This window comes from Schistocerca piceifrons, chromosome 11 (genome assembly GCF_021461385.2).
Source record: "Schistocerca piceifrons isolate TAMUIC-IGC-003096 chromosome 11, iqSchPice1.1, whole genome shotgun sequence".
NCBI lineage: Eukaryota > Metazoa > Arthropoda > Insecta > Orthoptera > Acrididae > Schistocerca > Schistocerca piceifrons.
The window spans coordinates 26,832,237-26,854,341 of NC_060148.1; the positions used below are offsets into that span (position 1 = coordinate 26,832,237).

The 22,105-nt window shown below is 41.5% G+C and overlaps 1 protein-coding gene across 1 annotated transcript in view; it reads right to left on the bottom strand.

Annotated features, from left to right (window-relative positions):
- Positions 1-211: 211 nt before the first annotated feature.
- LOC124720256 (pre-mRNA 3' end processing protein WDR33) overlaps positions 212-22,105 on the bottom strand; it is a 174,941-nt gene continuing 153,047 nt past the window's right edge. Inside the window, exons 15-16 of the mRNA XM_047245573.1 lie at positions 8,357-8,510; positions 212-700 (exon numbers count right to left, since the gene is read on the bottom strand). Coding sequence (XP_047101529.1) covers positions 212-700; positions 8,357-8,510 — 643 coding nt within the window. The remainder of the gene's footprint in view (positions 701-8,356; positions 8,511-22,105) is intronic.

The window sequence follows — 22,105 nt, forward strand, 5'->3', positions numbered from 1 at the left end:
TTCCGTGAATCCGTAATAATTTGAATAGTTTTACAATTCCCTATATTGCAGTGACAAACCTCATGTAGGGACAAATGGCCAACCCTATCTTTGCAAACAAGTCACCGACGAATAACTGATATCATCAGGGGTGGCCATCCGACAGAGCCGCAGCTGACGGGACTCCGATCCACGTTCAGTCCTCACTGTCCGGCTCCGGCTGCGGACTCTGTCAGAAGCCTCCACCTCCCCTCTTCCCAGCTCCACCCCTCATCGACCCCCGCCCCCTGGACGAATACCGACCTCCGCGGCCACCACCCCGCCCACCCCCTCTCGTGTCACCACGGTAGCTGTTAGGAGAGCGGCCCCGGTAGCCACCGGATCCGAGGTCGGCCCCGCTGCTGGTGCTGTCCCTCGGGCGTGGGTACGGATGTGGGAGGAGGCCACCTCCTGCCACCCTGGGTCCGCCAGTGGGGGGTGGCCAGTCGTGACCGGCGTCTCCTTCCGGGCCGACATCCTCGCCGCCTTCGGAGGGTGACCCCGGATAGCCGTCGTAGCCCTCGTCCCTGTACCTGGGTGGTGGTAGCTTGCCGGAGCCTATCCCACCACGTCGATATTCCGCACGGCTGTAAGGCTCGTAGTCGGGCAGAATGGGGCTCCTCCCTCGCTGGTCGCGATCGTAGGTCCGCACCGATCCGCTGCTGCTACGCTGCAGGTACGGCTGCAAAGAGAAAAACAGTTGCAAATTAAATGTTAGAAACTATGAGAAACCATTGCAACCTAAATAAATAATAACTGACATTACAAGAATGTATTCTATAGTGTCACAAATACCGATGGTAACATTGATGTCTTTCATGCCAGAGCAAAGTAGACATCTATACATTTATATTTTAGTATATCTAAAAACAAAGATGATGTAACTTACCAAACGAAAGCGTTGGCATGTTGATAGACACACAAACAAACACAAACACACACACAAAATTCAAGCTTTCGCAACCAACAGTTGCTTCATCAGAAAAGAGGGAAGGAGAGGGGGAAAGACGAAAGGATGTGGGTTTTAAGGGAGAGGGTAAGGAGTCATTCCAATCCCGGGAGCGGAAAGACTTACCTTAGGGGGAAAAAAGCTGACGGGTAAGTCTTTCCGCTCCTGGGATTGGAATGACTCCTTACCCTCTCCCTTAAAACCCATATCCTTTCGTCTTTCCCTCTCCTTCCCTCTTTCCTGATGAAGCAACCGTTGGTTGCGAAAGCTTGAATTTTGTGTGTATGTTTGTGTTTGTTTGTGTGTCTATCAACATGCCAACGCTTTCGTTTGGTAAGTTACATCATCTTAGTTTTTAGATATATTTTTCCCACGTGGAATGTTTCCCTCTATTATATTCATATCATTTATATTTTAGTGTATTTACATTAGCACTATTTCAAAATATTCATTCATTTTTTATTTCTATCTGTTCTGTGTGTATTTTACATAATCATGATAAGGCCTATAGTAGTTCTCTAATGACGTCATATTTTACAGTGCCAATCAGTGTGTCCTTTTAGCCGACAGACAGCAAACGTGTGAAGATGGGATCTGTATTGACAGGAGTCTTGTGGTGTTTCAGACCAGTAACACTGGGCAACAAAAAAATAATTTTTGAATTTTTCGAGCACTTCATGAGGCAATTCCTACTAATTTTAGGTTGAGAAAAACAAATATGACAATGAAAAATTTTTACTAGATCTAGTTTCTATGATGTAAACAAGGTGGAAGTATTACATATTAACGTATTGAGAGAAAAGGATACATTTTAATTACATACATGCTAACAACAATGAAAGTGCATTTGATTTTTTTAACTGGTAATTACATGCTACGAGTTCTAAATTGCTGGAAAAATACTTTGCAGATGGTCGTGTCTGAAGAGAATCGTGTGGTGACCTACTGACTTTGTCGTCTTTTAGCTTGCCTCTTGTAATGGAGTTCCACAGAATCCCTACACAAAGACCAACAGTAATCCACAAGCATTACTTCATTCCAACGGCCCTGATATCTTTGTTCCATAACTGTCCTGATGGAATCTCTCACCATCACTTAATTTTGAAAATTTCTCTCTTATGTACTTAAAGGCTCGTCCTTCTCGATTCATAGCTTTGACAAAGCTTTCCATCAAACCCAGCTCGATGATATGTAGGGGTGGAAGAAGAACGTCTTTTGGGTCCACAAGAGGCTCGGCAACGACGTTTTTCTCACTAGGGTGAAGATTTCTTGCAAGCCAGTCTTCTTTAATATAATGCAATTTCCTATCTCTATTGTCCTACATACATAAGAAGCAGCAATGCTTTGTGTAACCCAGTTGCATTCCTAAGAGTATGGTAGTGACTTTTAGATCACTACAGATTTTTCATCTGTGTTCATGATATTTAATTGAGTCCGAGAGAGCCGTCATATTTGCATACGTCATGTGAACAGCATGACCAACAGGAATAGATGAAAGAAGGTTCCTATTGTGAAGTAACACGGCTTTCAAACTAAGCTTGGAGGAGTCTATGAATAGTCTCCATTCAGTTGGATCATGGTTCAAATTCAAAGATTTCATCCAGCTATTAATGTCGCAGCAAACACCAAGATTATTTTTCTTCTCAAAAACGGGAAGCAGTTCCATGTGACGTTTTCTGTACTGTGAGATTCTCACATCACTTTGGAGAAGATTCCATTGCTGTAGTCGAGACCCAAGAATTTCTGCATTCTCCTTTGACAGGCCAAGGTATCTAATGAGATTTCTCAATTCTGCTTAACTCAGTCTGTGCAGTTTATCATCTTTTCCCTCAAAATCAGGGTCATGGGATATGGAAGGCTTGCTTGGTTCTTCTTGTTCCACACTGTCTTCATTTTCTACGTCAAACACACAATTTTTGGGTGGAGTAGGAACTGGTAAACTATCCAAATGTGGAATGGGTCGAATAGCAGATGGAAAATTCGGGTACTGCCTTTATAGGTGGAGTCAGGCAGAGATAGCAGTCATCTGTATGGTTTGTAGGCTCGCGCCAAATCATAGGCACAGCAAAAACCATAGATAGTTTCTTCTTTTTCAGCCATTCTCGCAGTGTAACTGAACATGCGTTGCAACATATATGTGGAGCCCAAGACTTATCCTGGTCCCCTACTTTCATACCGAAATAATACTGATAGGCAGTCTTTACAAGAGGCATCAGATTGCGTTTCTGTGAGGAAAATGTTATTTCACCACAAATATAACAAAAGTTATTCACCATATTTACATATTTTTGTGGCATTTTTACAAATTTTACACTAAAAAAGCACTCGCAAACCAGAAATTTTCCATTAATTTGAGTAGAAACTACATGTAATTCACAGTCACAGCAACAGTATCTACATTTATGACTTACAAGTAGCTGAAGAGCATTTGTGTTTTGTTATTTGACAGGTGTGCCAACCCCCCCCCCCCCCCCCACCCCTAAAAAAAAAAAGATGGAAATACATGTAAATTTACTATTTTTAAGCCCAAAGCATTTTCATTGTTGCCCAGTATAATTAAACAAAAGCATAAAAGAAAATTTATAATTGAGTTCTGCAATTAGCATCACATAAATGTTTATTGGTCTTCGATAGCTGACTGATGGCCAATGTCATCTGTTCATACTGATTTTATTTGTATTGTACACAGTCAGAGAACACTAGAGGGGCTGCAGACAGTAAAAACTGTAGGGTAAGACATAGATTGGAATAGGTCCAACAAACAATTGAGAACAATAAGATGCAAGTGTTACTTTGAGATTAAGAGGTTTGCACTTGAGAGGAATTCAGGGAGGGACTGTATCAGTCCAAACAGAAGGCTCTTGGAAAAATAAATAAAAATTAAAAAAAGAGCCACTCAGTCAGACAAGTCAATTGATGTATCAAGCATTCAATAAACTATTACACAAGAAGATTTATTCGAAATAAAGTATCATAGAAATTAATCTTTTTACTTGACGCCAATTTATTAAGTTACAACAGTGAGTATGAAAATATTGATAATTCTTCTGGAGAAAAATAAAGTAATGGAAAAAACATAATTATGATATTCACAGAAGATAACCCAAATATCCATTATATCAATGAATTTTGTTTTACAAATGTGGGTGATCAATGACGAAATAATATACTGCTTTCCACATTGCATCATTTCAAGAACCTACAGTTAGAAAAATTAATCAAAACAAAAGAAGACAATGTTCGAAGAGTTATTTATATGACTGCCACAGAAAATAAATGTATGTCAATGTATGCATTTCTCTCACACTCATCCAAAATGATGAGGAACACCCCATCTCACTGTTAATGGCGAACAGCTGGTTACAAACTGCCAATGAAATCAGCAGATAGACATCCTTTTAAGGCTTCGAGAAGGGATGGGAAAGGGGGAAGACAGCATTTTACCAGTCCAAAATGACAAAACAAAGCTATACATGGTGTAACCAACCTGTGGCCACTGGCTGTTTTCAGAATAGTTATTAGAAACATTCGGTAAATTTAGCCAGCTTCTTGATGCATCACACTTATTGCTTTCAGCAACACACAACCAAACTATCACCTTTTACCTAACCAAGATCTCTGGTTACACTGCACGTTGGTCTGTCACCACCACTTTCCTTCCAATAAATAACTTCATGTCATATCACAGTTATTGGCTTCACCAGCTCAGAACCAAAGCAAAGTTTTGAATTTCACATTTAATAAATCACTCAAACAGGAGGATTGTAAAGACATTTTGTTGTTTCATTGTCACAAAGACTTCCATATAAACGACAAACTAATAGGCACCCTGCTGTAGAGGAGCAACTAAGAGAGTTGACAACACATATGTCACAGGGTCCAGATGAAATCCTAGATTGGTTTTTCAGAAAGTACTCAGTAGCACTGGCCCCTTACTTTGCTTGCATTTATCAAGACCTGTTGCCCATCAGAAAGTCCCAAATGAGACACATGACTTCTGTAGATAGGAAGGATAAAAGAATGCAACCCAGAATTACAAACCAATATCCTTGACATCAATTTGCTGCAAAAATCTTCACCACATTCTAAGTTCAAATATAATAAATTTTCTTGAGACAGAAAAGCTTCTGTCCACAAATCAATATGTATTCAGTAAGCATCGCCCATGCAAAACACAGTTTGCCCTTTTATCACATGATATCCAGAGAACTGCATACGAAAGGCAACAGGCAGATCCCACATTCCAGAAAGCATTTGACGTGGTGCTCCACTGTTTGTGAATTTCTGAGCATAAGGAACAGGTTCCCAGATATCTGAGCGGCTCAAAGATTTTTAAAGACGTAGAACTCAGTATGTTGCCCTCAATTGCGAGTATTTGTCCGATACAAGTGTGTCATCAGGTGTGCCCCCAGGGAAGTGTGATAAGATCACTCTTATTTTCTGTATATGTAAATGATGTGGCTGACGCAGTGAGCAGCAATCTGTGGTCGTTTGCTGATGATGCTGTGGTGTACAGGAAGGTGTCATCGACGAGTAACTATAGAAGGATACAAACTGCCTTAGACAGACTTTGTACTTAGTGTAATGATTGGCTGCTTGTTCTGAATGTAGAAAAATGTAAGTTAAAGCAGATGAGTAGGAAAGAAAATCCTGTAATGTTGAAAGACAGTATTAATGGTGAGCTGCTTGACAGAGCCAAATCAATTAAATATCTAGGTGTAACTTTTTTAAGTAATACACTATAGAATGAGCACTTATGAACAGTAGTAGGGAAGGAGAATAGTTGACATCAGTTTATTGGGCTAGTTTTAGGAACTAGTAGCTCATCTATAAAGGAGACCGCATATAGGACACTATGTATGTAGAGGCAGACGAAGTGCAACCAATCAACCTAGTGCAGACATATAGCTACATTACAGTCCAGTCTGTCACTGTGACCTTTATCTCGAACATGAGGGACCTTTCTCTCGAACAAGAGGTAGAACACATCAAAGCTATGATGATGAAAATTTAATGAAGCCCTGAAAATATCAAACTATTTCAATTTTAGCACTCTAAATGAAATGTCTCCTTTGTTGCATATTATCAATAACCATAACTATGCTCACATTGGCTTCATGGTAACATGCATACCCATCCAAGCATACTGGACAAAAAATTAGACACTGGCCCACGACATCACACTAATACCACATAACACTACCTCTTGCCTCGATAATGACCCCATTTGGCAAACAAGAGGGTCCACAAGTTTCTTCGTGTATTCCATATCTGGCTCATTAGCTACACCCAAAAGGAAGGAATCGGGTGGTGACGTATCCAGCGAGTGCAGGGGCCAGGGACCTTTTGTAATTACTCTGTCTCCAAATATTACATGTATAAGTCATAGGGAATGATGTGCCATATGAGCAGTAGCATTGCCTTGTTGGTAAAATGAATGACTCATCTCATTTTCATTCAGCAGGGCAATAATGGATAAATTATGTGGGGACTTCAGAAGTAACAAGAGTATAGAAAAAGACTGACGTTATAATACGTGCTCATGTTATGGCAACACACAACACACCAATTTTCTCTCACTTCAATGGCATTTCTCTTAAGGCATGTGGATTTTATGATGACCACTGCGCAGTTGTGGTGCCTCAAGTATTGGTCAAACTCTCAGGACCGTGGAGGGCTGATGTATTGAGCATAAGTGTCAAATATGCTTACAAAAGCCAAATGACTCTGTTGTAGTAGAAAATTATCTTGGCAGCAGTCATTCTATAGAATATAACAACAACAAGATTCTGGCATGAACTTCAAGCTATTGGGAGAGTGTTACTGAGGAATCAGTTGAGATTAAATAAGCAAGTGATCTTATGTATAGAAATGCAGGTTTTTTGCTTAAATTCTGAATCTGCTCCTGTTCTTCCCCAGATCATAAGGATGGAGTTAATGCTACCTCAGCTATTAATTATTACTATTCAATATTGATACTTCTGACATTGGTTGCCTTTGATTGCGTACTTGTGATAGTGTTTCCCCTGTGTGTTTCTTTTGTCTTTTCACATACACTCTGCATACCAAGGTTTTAAATTTCCTAGCACAATGCTTTCTTGTTGACAGGGATGGCACCTGTCAAAATATCGTCAGTTGTTGAAGCTGTCATGTAGCCGCATTCCCATAACTTACTTGAAAAAGGTTATGACCTGTACCCCATATTATTCGATCTGTGTGCTGAGGAACCCATAATATAAACTAAAGATACATTTGGAAAAGGAATACAATGCTGAAAGGAGTAGATGAATTTTCCTATTTGGGGAGCAAACTATCTGATGATGGCAGAAGTAATGGCTCTACAGTATATTGCATAGTAGTAATAGCTAGAAAATCTTTTCTGAAAAAGAGAAACATTCTGATGTAGAAGTGTCATGAAGTCTCTTCTGTAAATATGTGACTTGGAAACAAAACATGAATGATAAGCAGTTCAGACAAGATGAGAATAGATGCTTTCAAATTACAGTGCTATAAAGAATACTGTAGGTCAGATGGGTAGATAGGGCAAGTAACGAAGAGAGACTGAATCAAATTAAGAACAGATAGTTATGACATGACATAATTAAAAATAATGAATCAGGCGATAGGATGCATCGTAAGGCATAAAGTAATACACATTAAACTGCTGTCCCATAAAGTAGTACTGACAATTTTCTCATTTTCTAGTTATATAGCTATTGGTTAAACAAACTCATTTAAATGTCTATTGTATCTTTGTATCTTCTAATTTTCCCATTTTTATGTTAATACTTAACATGTAATAAACTTATATTTTACCAAACTGTAGTTTTCCCATTATACATGTGTCTATTAACAGGCCCTGTGCAAGAAGAAGTCAGTCAGCCGGCTCTCAGTAGCCTGAATGCATAAATCTATGTTAGTCTGGGCATAACAGTGAAATCAAGTACAATCTGTATTTCACTGCATAATTTTTGTTAATGGCGCATTATCGTTCAATCAATACAGACATTATCTTATTATTTTATTCTAACAGCCTGTGTTCAATACTCAAAATGTGAACATTTATGTGACGTTATTGTAAAGCTACTATTCATTATTGGTATCACCATTTGAGAAACTCTGTCAAGTCACTCAGAGATTGTGTGAAGTGCTGACCATTGATATATTAATTGTTAAAATTACAAAATACAAGCTGATAACGGTCAGTTTAAAGCAATACGTGCAATGAATGAAACAAGTGAACTTGAGTGTCTTGTGCTAGCAAGTCGTTATTTATCGTGACTGAACCTGCTAATTAGCTAAACAAGTTTCTCTAAGGTCAACTTCAACAAGAAGCTTGAGGCAACGTAAAAGGTCAGTAACATTATAACGAGTCCATAGAGTGAGCACCTGTGGAGTAGAAGGTCGTCCATCGTCCGAGCCATTGTCCGCTCCCCAGCGCCTCTTCCGTGGGCCTCCAGGGACAGGTGCGGGTCCCCCACCCCCACTGGGTGCCCACTGCTGCCTCATGTCGTGGTCCTCCACCGGGCCGATGTCTCGATATCTGGATAACAACACGGGTCATAAGTTGAAAATTTGTAATGATATCTCAGTTTTCCAGGAACAAGGAAAATATCTGTTGGTATATTCTGTGAACTTGAACAGAGAGATGTAATCTATCCGCCCCCCGCCCCCCCCCCCCCCCCCCCCCCCCAAAACACACACGCAGCACACCATGAACTTTGCCGTTGGTGGATAGGGTTGCGCACCTCAGCGATACAGACAGCTGTACCATAGGTGCAACCACAACAGAGAGATATCAAAACGGCCTTGCTGTGCTGGCACTGCGAATAGCTGAAAGCAAGGGGAAACTACAGCCATAATTTTTCCCATGGGCACAAGCTTTACTGTATGGTTAAATGATTATGGCATCCTCTTAGGTAAAATATTCCAGACATAAAATAGTCCCCCATTCGGATCTCCAGGCGGAGACTACTCAGAAGGATGTCGTTATCAGGAGAAACATAACAGGCATTCTATGGTTTGAAGCATGAAATGTCAGATCCCTTAACTGGGTTGTAGGTTATAAAATTTAAAAAGAGAAATGGTAGGTTAAAGTTAGATATAGGGGGAATCAGTGAAGTTCGGTGGCAGGAGGAACAAGACTTCTGATCAGGTGAGTACAGGGTTATAAATACAAAGTCAAATAATGGTAATGCAGGAGTAAGTTTAATCATCATCATCATCATCATCATCTTGGACAGTTCCCAGCCTCTGGCTGGGTCTGTATGGAAGTAGGTTTAATAAAGAATAAGAAAATAGTAACATGGATAAGCTACTACGAACAGCATAATGAATGCTACTACGAACAGCATAATGAATGCATTATTGTAGCCAAGTTAGACACAAGGCCCACACCTACCACCACAGTACAAGTTTATATGCCAACTAGCTCCACACTTGATGAAGAGATTGAGGAAATGTATGATGCAATAAAAGAAATTATTCAGATAGATGAGGGAGACGAAAATTTAATAATCATGGGGGACTAAAATTCGATAGTAGGAAAAGGAAGGGAAGGAAAAGGAGTACGTGAATATGGACTGGGGGTAAGGAATGAAAGAGGATACTGCCTGGTAGAATTTTGGACTGAGCATAACTTAATCAAGCTAACACTTGATTTAAGAATCATGAAAGAAGGTTGTACATGTGGAAGAGGCCTGGAGACACTGGAAGGTTTCAGACAGATTATATAACGATAAGACAGAGATTTAGAAACCAGGTTTTAAATTGTAAGACATTTCCAGGGACAGATGTGGATGCTGAACACAATTTATTGGTTATGAACTTTAGATTAAAACTGAAGAAACTGCAAAAAGGCGGGAATTTAGTGAGATGGGACCTGGATAAACTGAAAGAACCAGAGGTTGCAGAGAGCGCTTTAGGGAACGACTGACAAAAACAGGGGACAGAAATACAGTAGAGAGCTTTGAGTGAAGGCAGCAGAGGATCAAGTGGGTAAAAATACGAGGGCTAGTAAAAATCCTTGGGTAACAGAAGACATAGTGAATTTAATTGATGAAAGGAGAAAATATAAAAATGCAGTAAATGAAGCAGGCAAAAAGGAATACAAACTTCTCAAAAATGTCATCGACAGGAAGTGCAAAATGGAGAAAAGAGAACCTCCTGTATGAATATCAAGGGTTCAGACAGAAAACCAATCCTAAGCAAAGTGGGGACAGCAGACAGGTGGAAGGAGTATACAGAGGGTCTATACAAGGGTGATGTCTTTGAGGCCAATATTATGGAAATGGATGGGGATGCAGATGAAAATGAAATGAGACATATGATATTGCATAAAGAATTTGACAGAATTGCATAAAGAATTTGACAGAGTCTCCCATAAGTCCAACCCCTCGTCCAAGTCGTGGGAGATGGGCAATGGCACAAAGTAGGGGACTGCCTATAGGGGCGATGTACAGCGGGGACTTCGTGTGCCCCAGGACCGCTACGGTAGCTGAGAAGGCTCTATGGGAACCCTGAAACGTGACGGCTAACGGGGCTCTGGTGAAGCTGCGATAGGCCTAGCAAGCCAGTAGTGGATAAATCAACTGCTTTTAAAAAGGGAACATGCCTCGGATCACGGAACGGATTTAAAGGAAACCGACCAAGCAATGGAAAAGGATTACGAGATGGTTTACGACTGGGCACTTTAAACGTAAGGACTCTAACTGGGAAGTTAGAAGAAATTGTAGAAATGATGGAAAGGAGGAAATTGGACATCTTGGGACTTGCTGAGACTAGGTGGAGAGGAGTTGGTGAAAAACCACTAAGTAAAGGATGTAAACTGTACTGGATAGGGAATGAGAGGGGAAGAAATGGAGTGGCAATAGTGGTCAGAGAGGGTCTGCAGGAGGAGGTGGAAGGTATCAATGATCGAATGATAAAAGCCAGAGTACGAGTGAAAGGAAAAAGCATTGAAATCATCCAAGCATATGCCCCACAGATGGGGTGTACAAAAAAGGAGAAGGAGGAATTTGAAGATGACATGCAAAAGCAGCTAAATGGAGGTAATCAGATTATAATAGGGGACCTCAATGCACATGTTGGCAAAGACAGGAAAGGATTCGAGGAGATAATGGGACCAGAGGGCTGGGGAAACCGAAATAGAGAAGGAAAATTGTTGCTGGAATTCTGCAAGAGGAATGGGCTGATGATCGCTAATTCCTGGTACAAGAAGAGAAGTAGTCACAAAATAACTTGGTACAGTGGGGACTGGTCCCAAACTTCAGTAGTAGACTATGTACTAGTGGATAGGCAGATGATGAGCAGCCTCACAGATGTTAAGGTCATTCCATCTGAGGCCTTAGACAGTGACCATCGGCTGTTGGTAGCCACCCTGAGAGAGAAAAAAGATAGGAGGGCAACAGATATACAGGAGAAAAGGTTGAAGACATGGATGCTGAAAGAGGATGAACGGAGGACCCAGTACCAGACACTGATCAGGAAGAAGCTGCCAAAGGAAGATCAGAGAACAGTGGAAGAAGAATGGGGGGATTTTAAGAGGGCCCTAGTTGAGGCAGCTGAGACTGTGTGCGGAAGAACTAGCACAAAGAGGAGAAGTAAGGAAACCCCATGGTGGAACAACATATGTAAAGAGGCAGTACTTCGAAAGAACAAAGCCTTCAGAGAATGGTTCCAGACCCGAACAGAGGAAGCTAGGGTAAAATATAAGGAAAGCAAGAAAGCGGCACAGACCACAGTAAGGGCGGAGAAGAAGAAGTGGATGGAAAAATGGACAAGAATGTTAGAAGAGGACAGTGAAGGGAACAAAAAAGTACTTTACACCATGGTAAGAAATAAGAGGAACGACAGAAGCGAGTGCCTGAGGATCATGGATAATAATGGAAGAGTTGTGGAGGAAATGCATGAGCTCAAAAAGATTTGGAAGGAGTACTTTGAAGATCTGTTGAATGCCGCCAAGCGGGTAACTAACAGTGATGGAGAGCCTAAGGCAGCAGACGATGATAATAGTGGGGAAATTGATGATCTAACTTGGAATGAAGTGGAAGAAGCCATAAAGAGGATGAAAGGGGGCAAGGCACCAGGTTGGGACGAAGTAACAGTGGATATGATACGAGCAGCAGGAGAAGTAGGAACCCAGTGGCTATACAGAATGCTGAGGGTGGTGTGGAAGGAGAACAGAATTCCTGAGGATTGGAAGAAAGGAATTATAGTCCCGATCTTCAAGAAAGGGGATAAAAGGAGATGTGAGAACTACAGAGGAATCACCCTGCTATGCCACTGTGGAAAAATCTATGAAAAGATCCTGGAGAAGAGAATAAGAAGCAGTATTGAAAGTAGACTGCAAGAGGAGCAGTACGGTTTCAGACCGGGAAGATCAACAACGGACCTCATATTTGCGGTAAGGCAACTGCAGGAAAGGCACTATGAGTACGGGAAGGACTTAATCATGGCCTTTTTAGATATTGAGAAGGCGTATGACAGTATCTGTAGGGACAAGCTCTGGGATGTGCTGAACGCAAAAGGGATAGATGAAGAGATAACACGAAAAGTCAGAAAAATGTATGAGGGAAGTGAGAGTTGTGTGAAAGTGGGGAGGGAACGTACTGCATGGTTCAAGTTGGAAAATGGGCTGCGACAGGGAAGTGCACTTTCGCCTTTATTGTTTATTATTGTTATGGATGAAATCCTACAGCAAGTGTCAGATGCAATTGGAGATCATAAAATGAAAGCAGTGCTTTTTGCCGATGACCTGATGTTATGGGGAAATTGCGAGAAGGAGGTGTAAGAGCAGTTAGATGCATGGGAGGCAACGGCAGCACAATATGGAATGCATTTCTCTGCAAAGAAAAGTGAAATAATTGTCACTACAAGGAAGACGAATAGGCCAAATGTGGATATAACTTGTGGAGGGGAAAAACTACAAGTGGTAGAGAACTTCAAGTACCTGGGAAGTGTGATTGAAAGTAAGGGGGGAAACGCAATGGAAATAAATGAAAGGTGCAGAAAAGCAGGGCAGTTCTACAAATGCATTAGGGGGCTTATTTGGAGCAAGGAGGTGCCACAGAAATCCAAGGGAATTATATACCGAACCTACTTTGTCCCCATATTGGCGTACGGAAGTGAGACATGGGTAATGCACAAAAGCGACAAAAGTAGAATACAGGCTAGTGAAATGAAGTTCCAGAGGAGCAGGTTGGGTGTAACAAGACGAGACAGATTGCGAAATGTGTATGTGAGGGAAAGACTAAAGGAGGAACCAGTACAGGACAGGATAGAAAAATCAAGACTGCAGTGGTATGGACACATGAAGAGAATGGATGAGGGAAGAATTCCAAAGAGGATGTTTGATCTGCAACTGGAGGGGAAGAGGCACAGAGGAAGACCAAGAGATAGATGGGTGAAGGGAGTGAAGGTTGGTTGGTTGGTTGGTTTGGGGAAGGAGACCAGACTGCGTGGTCATCGGTCTCATCGGATTAGGGAAGGATGGGGAAGGAAGTCGGCCGTGCCCTTTCAGAGGAACCATCCCGGCATTTGCCTGGAGCGATTTAGGGAAATCACGGAAAACCTAAATCAGGATGGCCGGACGCGGGATTGAACCGTCGTCCTCCCGAATGCGAGTCCAGTGTCTAACCACTGCGCCACCTCGCTCGGTCAAGGGAGTGAAGGAATGTGTGACGAGAAGAGGAGAGAACTGGACGAAGGTGGAAGAGGGGGAATGGTGGAAAGACAGAACACGATGGAGAGGCTTGTGTTCCCGACAGACCCAGCCAGTGGCTGGAAACTGTCCAAGATGATGATGATGATAAAGAATTTGACAGAGCACTGAAAGACCTAAGTCGAAACAAGGCTCCAGGAGTAGACAACATTCTTTTAGAACTACTGATAGCCTTGGGAGAGCCAGCCATGACAAAACTCCGCCATCTGGTGCGCAAGATGTATGAGGCAGGCAAAATATCTTCAGACTTCAAGAAGAATATAATAACTCCAATCCCAAAAAAGCAAGTGTTGACAGATGTGAAAATTACCGAACTATCAGTTTAATAAAGCATTGTTGTAAAATACTAACACGAATTCTTTACAAATGAATGGAAAAACTGGTAGAAGCCAACCTCGGTGAAGATCAGTTTGGGTTCCACAGAAATGTTGGAACACACGAGGCAATACTGACCCTACGACTTGTCTTAGAAAATAGGTTAAGGAAAGGCAAACCTAAACTTCTAGCATTTGTGGACTTAGAGAAAGCCAATGACAATGTTGACTGGAATACTCTCTTTGAAATTCTGAAGATGGCAGGTGTAAAATACAGGGAGCAAAAGGCTATTTACAATTTGTACAGAAACCAGGTGGCAGTTACAAGAGTTGAGAGCCATGAAAGAGAAGCAGTGGTTGAGAAGGGAGCGAGGCATGGTTGTAGCCTATCCATGATGTTATTCAATCTGTATATTGAGCAAGCAAAAGGAAACAAAAGAAAATTTGGACACTTCCCTGGACCCAAGTGATCAACTTTAAATATTACGTTATCTACAAAGATTATTCTTATTTCTAGTAATGATTTTGTGAACTGAGCTGTTGGTTTAAAAAAAGATAGTCCCAGCTAAACGAGATATGTGGTAAGTGTAATGGGTTGACAAACAATCTCTGTAATGTATAAGGAAAGACAGACACTCTTGGCATGGAGACGGTGATTCAATTTGATTTGCTTGGAGCAGATGAACTGTGCCAGCTATCAAGGGAAGCCACCCCATATGATTGCTCACAGCCTCCTATATATCCGGCCCATGGCCCCTGGTATTTTTCGCGAAGTTCTGAAAGCTTCTCACCAGGTATACGACTAGACAAATATGGAACAGAGCTTAAAACCATGTATTACAGCAGCGGGTTATATGTATCCCATCAACTATGTGAGGGTTAAGTGTCAGAAACCTGAAACATCCCATACATCTCATGAGAATCTCCTTAGAAAACTTCAACCGCTGTATCTCAGTAGAGAAACAATTACTATTCTGCAGCCCCCTATATATCTGCCCCATAGAGACCTCACAACTAAATCTATGCAAAGAACACCACCCAAGATACAAACAGTCATTGTTCTCTTGCTTGATTTGTGAACTAAATGGAAAAATAATCTTAATGTAGGGTGTAAAAAGAGCTTTCTGTCACAGTTTACAGTCATTTGCAGAGAATTGGTGTGTATGTACTGTGCTCTAGTCAGACCGACTAAAATTGGACTGATATTTACATAAGATTTTTAGTCGGGAGTGCTAATTTTGTGTGTATTTCAGTAAAAGCATTGAGGTACAGTACAAGGTTTCAGACCTCTTTCTAATTTAAAAATGTCCAGCTTACAGCCTAGGAAGTTTTTCATTCCAGTGTTATGGCAAGCCTGGGAGAAGCTTTTGGCTCACCTTTCTGTAAACATCTAGGGAAACATTATACCTACTCATAGGCCCTCATCATCTCTATTCACAAGTGTACTACCTCGTTCCATTTAAGCCACAAGACTGAAAAACAGCCTGGAGGCTATTTGGAAGAACGAGCGGCATAGAAGTAGCTCAAAGAGTGCCCTAGGAAAGTGGTTTAGGTCCCTTGTTCTTGTTGTATATTAATTACCTTGCGGACATTATTAATATTAACCTCCGATTTTTTGCAGATGACGCAGTTTTCAGAAATGAATTACTGTACAAAAATTGCTGCACAAACATTTTGTCAGATCTTGATGAGATTCTGAGAAGATACAGTGGTTACCAACTTGCTTTAAATGTTCAGACATGTAAAAATATAGTATCTCGCGACTACAAATTTACTCAGTCACAATTGGCATCAGACAGCTGATACAAACACCTGATTACAACAGTTTGTAGGGGTAGAAAATGTAATGATCACATAGGCGTAGTCGAGGAAAAACACATGGCAGACTGCAGATCACTGGTAGGTTACTGGGAAAATGAAATCAGTCTGTGATGGAGATTGCTTACAAAACACTCCTGCAACATATCCTAGAACATTGTCATAGTGTGTGGGACAATGGAACGCATAAGATAATTTTTCGAATCTTACTTGCACATTCTATTAATGGGATTGTGGAAACATCACATCTATTGCCATTAGGGAAACAGTGTAATTCGAAATCGAACATTTCACAATTAGTGGTGTCGCGATGAATCGTGCAGAACAATATCTGTCAGAGGGGTAATGTGCATTAGATGGAACAGCGCACAGGACTGACGGCATGTTTACATTAGTTGCGAGTGGAGTAATGCACCCATGACAGACTCCAATGTACATGCGTCCACATATAGAATGTTCTCATTGTATGCCTCTAAACCAGTGTAGCATATGTATGTCATACACAAATGATGAATACGTGGATACGCTTCTGGTCCTCGGTGCATCTGATGACCGGGTTGGTATCGCTGCTCGTGAATATGCTGCTCGATATCCTCGTCGACGCCATCCAGATAAAAATGCGTTTCGTCATCTGGAGCTGCGACTTTGGGAGTCAGGTTCTCTCCTTCCACCATCGCGTGACAGAGGTCGTCCGTGACTCGCCGTACTCCAGTACTAAGGAAACTGTTATGGAGGTGATACACCAAGAACCACAGCGAAGTACACGTAGTCCAGCAAGGCAGCTGCATCTCTCTCAACGCACGGTCGTTAACACGCTGCACGAGCATGGACTGCACTCCTATCATTATCACGCAACACCTGCATCCTGCAGACTGCCAACAGTGGATACAATTCTGTGAATGGTTCCAACAACAACAGGAAGCCAACGATGATTTTGTGAACACCGTAATATGGTTGGATGAAGCAGCATTCACTTGTGAGGGTGCCTTCAATACACACAATGCCAACCACTGGTGTGAGGTTAATCCGCACATCTCAAATGTCGATATCAAGTTCGCTTTGGTATCAACATCTGGGCCGGAATATTGGGTGACAGGTGTTTGGGCCACTGCGTGTTGCCTGACTGGTTAACTGCATGAAGGTATCATGCATTCCTGTCAAACTATCAACCTATTACACTGGAAGATGTTCCACTACATGTTCGGCAGAGGGTATTGTTGCAACATGACGGTGCACCTCCACACTCTGGAATTAATGTGCGACAGTATTTGGACAGAAAATTTCCAGGGGAATGGCTCAGACATGGAAGTCCAGTTATATGGCCACCATGTTCACCTGACCTAAATCCCCTTGATTTCTTCCTGTGGGAACACCTGTATTCTACTTCGCCGACAAATGTGGAAGAATTGGTAGTGCTGTGTTCTTGCTGCTCTTATTACTGTGGATGCAGCTTTGCGTTCATGTTATACATAGTATAAATGACAAGTAGATGTTGCGTTATTGTACTGTGCTATCATCTTTAGCATCTCGAAATTGATATTGCTTTTGTAGTTATTCTGTCCTATGACAGGTCATTTGTTTCAACTGTCAACTTTTTATTTATCTAACCACATATTTGTTATGGCCAATGTTACAAAATATCATAAATTTAGGATACATGTGACCCAAGAAATGACGTATATGGCAGTATGAAATGTCAGAATGAAATTAGCAACAATACGCCCCAACCCAGGGTCGAACCGTCGACCTCCTGCAAGCTAACCCAAAACTTTATCTACTGCACCAACTCTACAGCACAACTAATATGTGCTGATGGAGGTAGTTACCATACATGTGGTTACACTGTTGCCAGATTTCCACACTTTAACGCCCTTTTTCTGCCGGATGTACTCGCCAGATGAAATTTTGTGCGACACATCTTTTTTATCGCTTGCACGTGAGGAGTCACGCTGTGAAGCCCGCGTGCACGAATTTCGGTTCACCCTGTATATTACACTCACATTCAGAAAAAACAGAACATTTTGAACAATTAGAGAAATGTTATTCATATTCACAGGATATGTACATTAATAGGTTCTGCAGAAATGATTAGCATTTCAGTCACCTCAGTTCAGTACGTGTCCTGTTGCCTAATAGGCACAGGGTCTGCCATGGGGCCTGACAACTTGTTCCATCCGTGATGCCATTGATGCGTACAAGGTGCGAACAGTGTCCCTCGGTATCACCATCATTGCTGCATTCACCTGGTTCCAATGTTCATCTGCGACGGCTGGCACAGGGTCACAGTGCTTCACCCATTGTTGCACCATGTCCCACACATTTTTGATTGGCGACAAGTCTGGTGATCTGGTGGGCCAGGGCGAAGGGCTGACACCCTGTGATACCAAGGAACAGCATGTTCGTGCAGCAACATGTGGTTGCACATTGTCTTGCTGAAAAACGGTGTCTGGGATATTGTGCAAAAAGGTTAGGGATACAGGTCACAGGATCTCATTCATGTATTTCATGCTGCCTTGGACACTCACCAACTGTGATTTCTGGTTGTATACAACAGCACCCCACACCATCAGGCCTTGAGCTGCCACTGTATGTCTGCAGCAAACCAAAACGTGCCATAATTTTCAAACAAACTGAACCTAGATTTGTCCAAAAACACCATCTGATGCCATTCCTGTCCCCAGTGATGTTCCATACACCACTGCCATATAGCATGTTTCTGTACACTCGTCAAAGGTAGGCGGAGAAGTGGATGATGCACACATAGCCTTTGCCATAATAAACAGTGACGGAATGCCATCCTTGATAGTGTGCAATGTGTTCCACTGTTCCACAGTTGTGCCAGAGCTGAGGAGGATGCAGATTTGACTTGCAATGCCATTTGGATGAGGTGTTGATCTCCTAGGGGATGGTGTGGATGGTGCGACATGACCTATCTTGTCACGTTCTACAGCCTATCGTGGACCATTCTGCATACACTAATTGCACTGCCGAAACACTTTGTTAACCACGAGTAGCAATTTCCTGGATGGTCGCATCACGAACTATCATACCAATAATGCGCCCTCTTTCAAACTCACTGATCTGACGGTACAGTTGGCACGTACATCTGCGAGGCATCCTCAACATATGCTCAAGTCACACTGATCCATTACCTTCAGTTTAAAGTGGCAACAAAAGCTGCAGGCTCATTTTACCAGTAGGTGGTGATGCACTGCAATATCGATGTTGACCTTAAACCCACAGGCCAACATGGTTCAAATGCCAATCATTTCTGCAGAACATACTAATGTACATTTCCTGTGAACATGGACGTCCTATCTCTAGTCGTTCAAGGTGTTCTGTTTTTTTTTTCTGAATACAAATGTACTACCATCAAATACAGTGAATATTATCTGAGTTCTGAATATCTTCAGTGCAGTAATAAGGTCAATGTAAAAAAGTGTTGCAAACTGATTTTCTGTTTGATGATGCACTGAAGTACAATAACATTTTATGACGAGTTTGTTGTTACCTCTGAAACTAAAATATGTTTAAGATTTTTTGACTTATTCCACATCGACAAGCACCGTTGACGATGCATATCTACAACTAATTTTATTATAATTTTTATAATAAGTAAATAGGACAAGGATAGTCCAAAAAGTTGTTGCTTATATGTAGATGGTTCAATATTTATTTTGTATTTTATTATTTGTTTGAGGTACTCATTGGGCAGCATGTGGGGAATGGAATTTGACAGCAGACATCCCTATGTCTCGGCAGTTGGTGTATGGAGCTACCAATGTCATATGGAATGCCTAAGAGGGCCTTAGAGTACTACTGTGATTGCCCCAAGTTTACAGAAGCGAAATTCCCTGATTTTCAGACAAGTTTCACTGTCTTTCCCTGACAGATTTTGAGATCTCAAGAGTACATTAAGACGTGAGTTGACCATCTGTCTTTGCAGCTATGGTACAAGAAACAATAGTGCAAACGAGGAAAAATCTAAAAAAAAAACTTGCAAGCAGATGGCATTTCCTGATATGAGCAAATATCTTATGTGCTAATATCAACAACCTTTGAAACGAACTGTTTTTGGTTAGAGAAAGCAAGCCAAATGGTATACATGTTTCATTAAGACTACTGATGTTATTTTATTTCAAAAAATGAAACACATTTCGTGACAAAAATACACATTTCCTTGCAGTTGCAAGACAGATTTAAAATACCTTCTCTGATTTTGGAAATAACCTCAGAAAAAAGTAGACCTTTTGAAAGAATTCTATAAGGTGGGAAAGAATTGTGTAAACCAACACTGTAGCTGACAGCCAATAAAATGTTGGTTCCACTATGTTCGTTATTGTCGGATATTACCCACTGTGTTATATCTATTATCTTACAGGTACTTTGTATTTTACTTTCAAGAAATATACGAGTACTTAGTGTACAAACCACCAGCAATTGACACAATTTTCCTCTTCTTATTGTCCATACTTTCTAACATATAAATTACTTTTTAAAAGCCAAAATGTGCTAGAACAAATAAAATCTCTGTAAAATGCCACACTGTACAACATACTTGCGGCGAGAGAGTCGCAAGTCCTGAAATCCATCACCCATGGCCTCTGACCTGCCGAGGAGTACTGCAGTTCTGTGTCCACGGATAAACTATGAAAATCTGCTGCATTACACCATACACAAACAGACTTGCCCTGCAGCAGTTCGGTGAGATTAGATTTGGTGGGCAGGGCCTGCACATTAGTGGGAACCAAATGGCTTCCGATTGGCAGGCCCGATCCATTAAACGATACCTGCAGAAACGGCCTGCGATTTTGGCCCGCCATGGAAGTCCACTCGTATGGCCAGCTATTCACGAGACACAGACAGATAATTTGTTCAAATACTCTGAGAATCAATAATAATGAGGGCAGGTAGCATCTCACTGTAAAGATGATTGCTGAGCTGCAGACAGGCACGTAGAAAAGAAAATCACACTCTCACAATGAAATTTTCAGCCATAGCTTTTGTCAGACAATGAGAGCGCACACACACATTCACATAATCACTCAGACACAACTCATGCACACACCACTGCCATCTCCGGGTGCTGCCTCTACAGTCTCTGAGAATCAGATCCAAACAAACCACTCCTCATGCCTCCCTGCCTCTCGCCGGCAGCTGCTAGGCCACTGGCAAAAAGTGGTGGCAGCACTGACTACAAGCAGAAGGGAGTGGTAGAAAGGGAGAAGCAGTAGTAATGAGGGAGAAGGGAAGTGACGCACGTATTCAGCTGCACAAAGCCAGCAACGAGGCATGGCACCTTAGTAAACAAACCATTTCATATACTCAGATAAAAACGAGATTTTTCCAGTGGTTTTGTTTTTTGTTTTCTTGTTTTTTTCCTTAAAAATTTCCCTGATTTCTGTGATGTGTTTGGAATGCCCTGATATTCCCTGATTTCCAGAAACTGTGGCAACCCAGACTAAACAACAATGGACATCAATGGAGAAGCAACACAACAATATTGTTGAAAAATGAATGACTGAAAATCTTGTAAAGCTTTTAGTTCAGTGTGAGTCTAGCTACTTCTCAAACATGATACCTGTACTCACGTAATAAATGTTCATTGTTTTTTAAAAATGGTAGATGTTACTTCAGGAAAATAAAGACAGACAATAACAAAACACTAATTCATTACAATTAAACAAGAGTTCTACTACAGAAAAAGTTGAAATGCAAAGCTGCAGCAATTGGAGAAAAAAAGTAATGGAAGAAGTCCAAATTTGATAAATATTAGCTGGTTGTTGGTTTTGAAAACCTGGAAAGGAGAAGACATACACACTGGTGAACAAAACTTAAGAAAGAAAGTAACTTTCACATGATTTGTTACTGCCAAGTAACCCAGCCCATGAAACTTGGACCACAAATGGAAAGAACTGCTACAGTATAGTGCAGAAGGTAACCAAAACAAATGTGTTATGAAACAAGCAGATATGATAATTTTATCCAAAGACAATAATTACACAGAAGTCATCACAATTTATGATGGTTCCCTGCACAATACAAAAGGTGGGACACGATTCTTCGGGCGACAATGCACACTCTGTGACATCCTCCCACGCTGGCTGGCCTCAAGGTTGGTAAGGAATGCTTGTGGTAGGGTGTTCCATTCCCTGGGTTGACAACTGCTGGATGATTGATGGTACATTTGGATGTGTTGCAACACATCTCCCCAATGCACCCTACACATGCTCGATGGGATTTGAGTTGGGCAAATGGATAGGTCAGTCCATTTGCTGAATATTC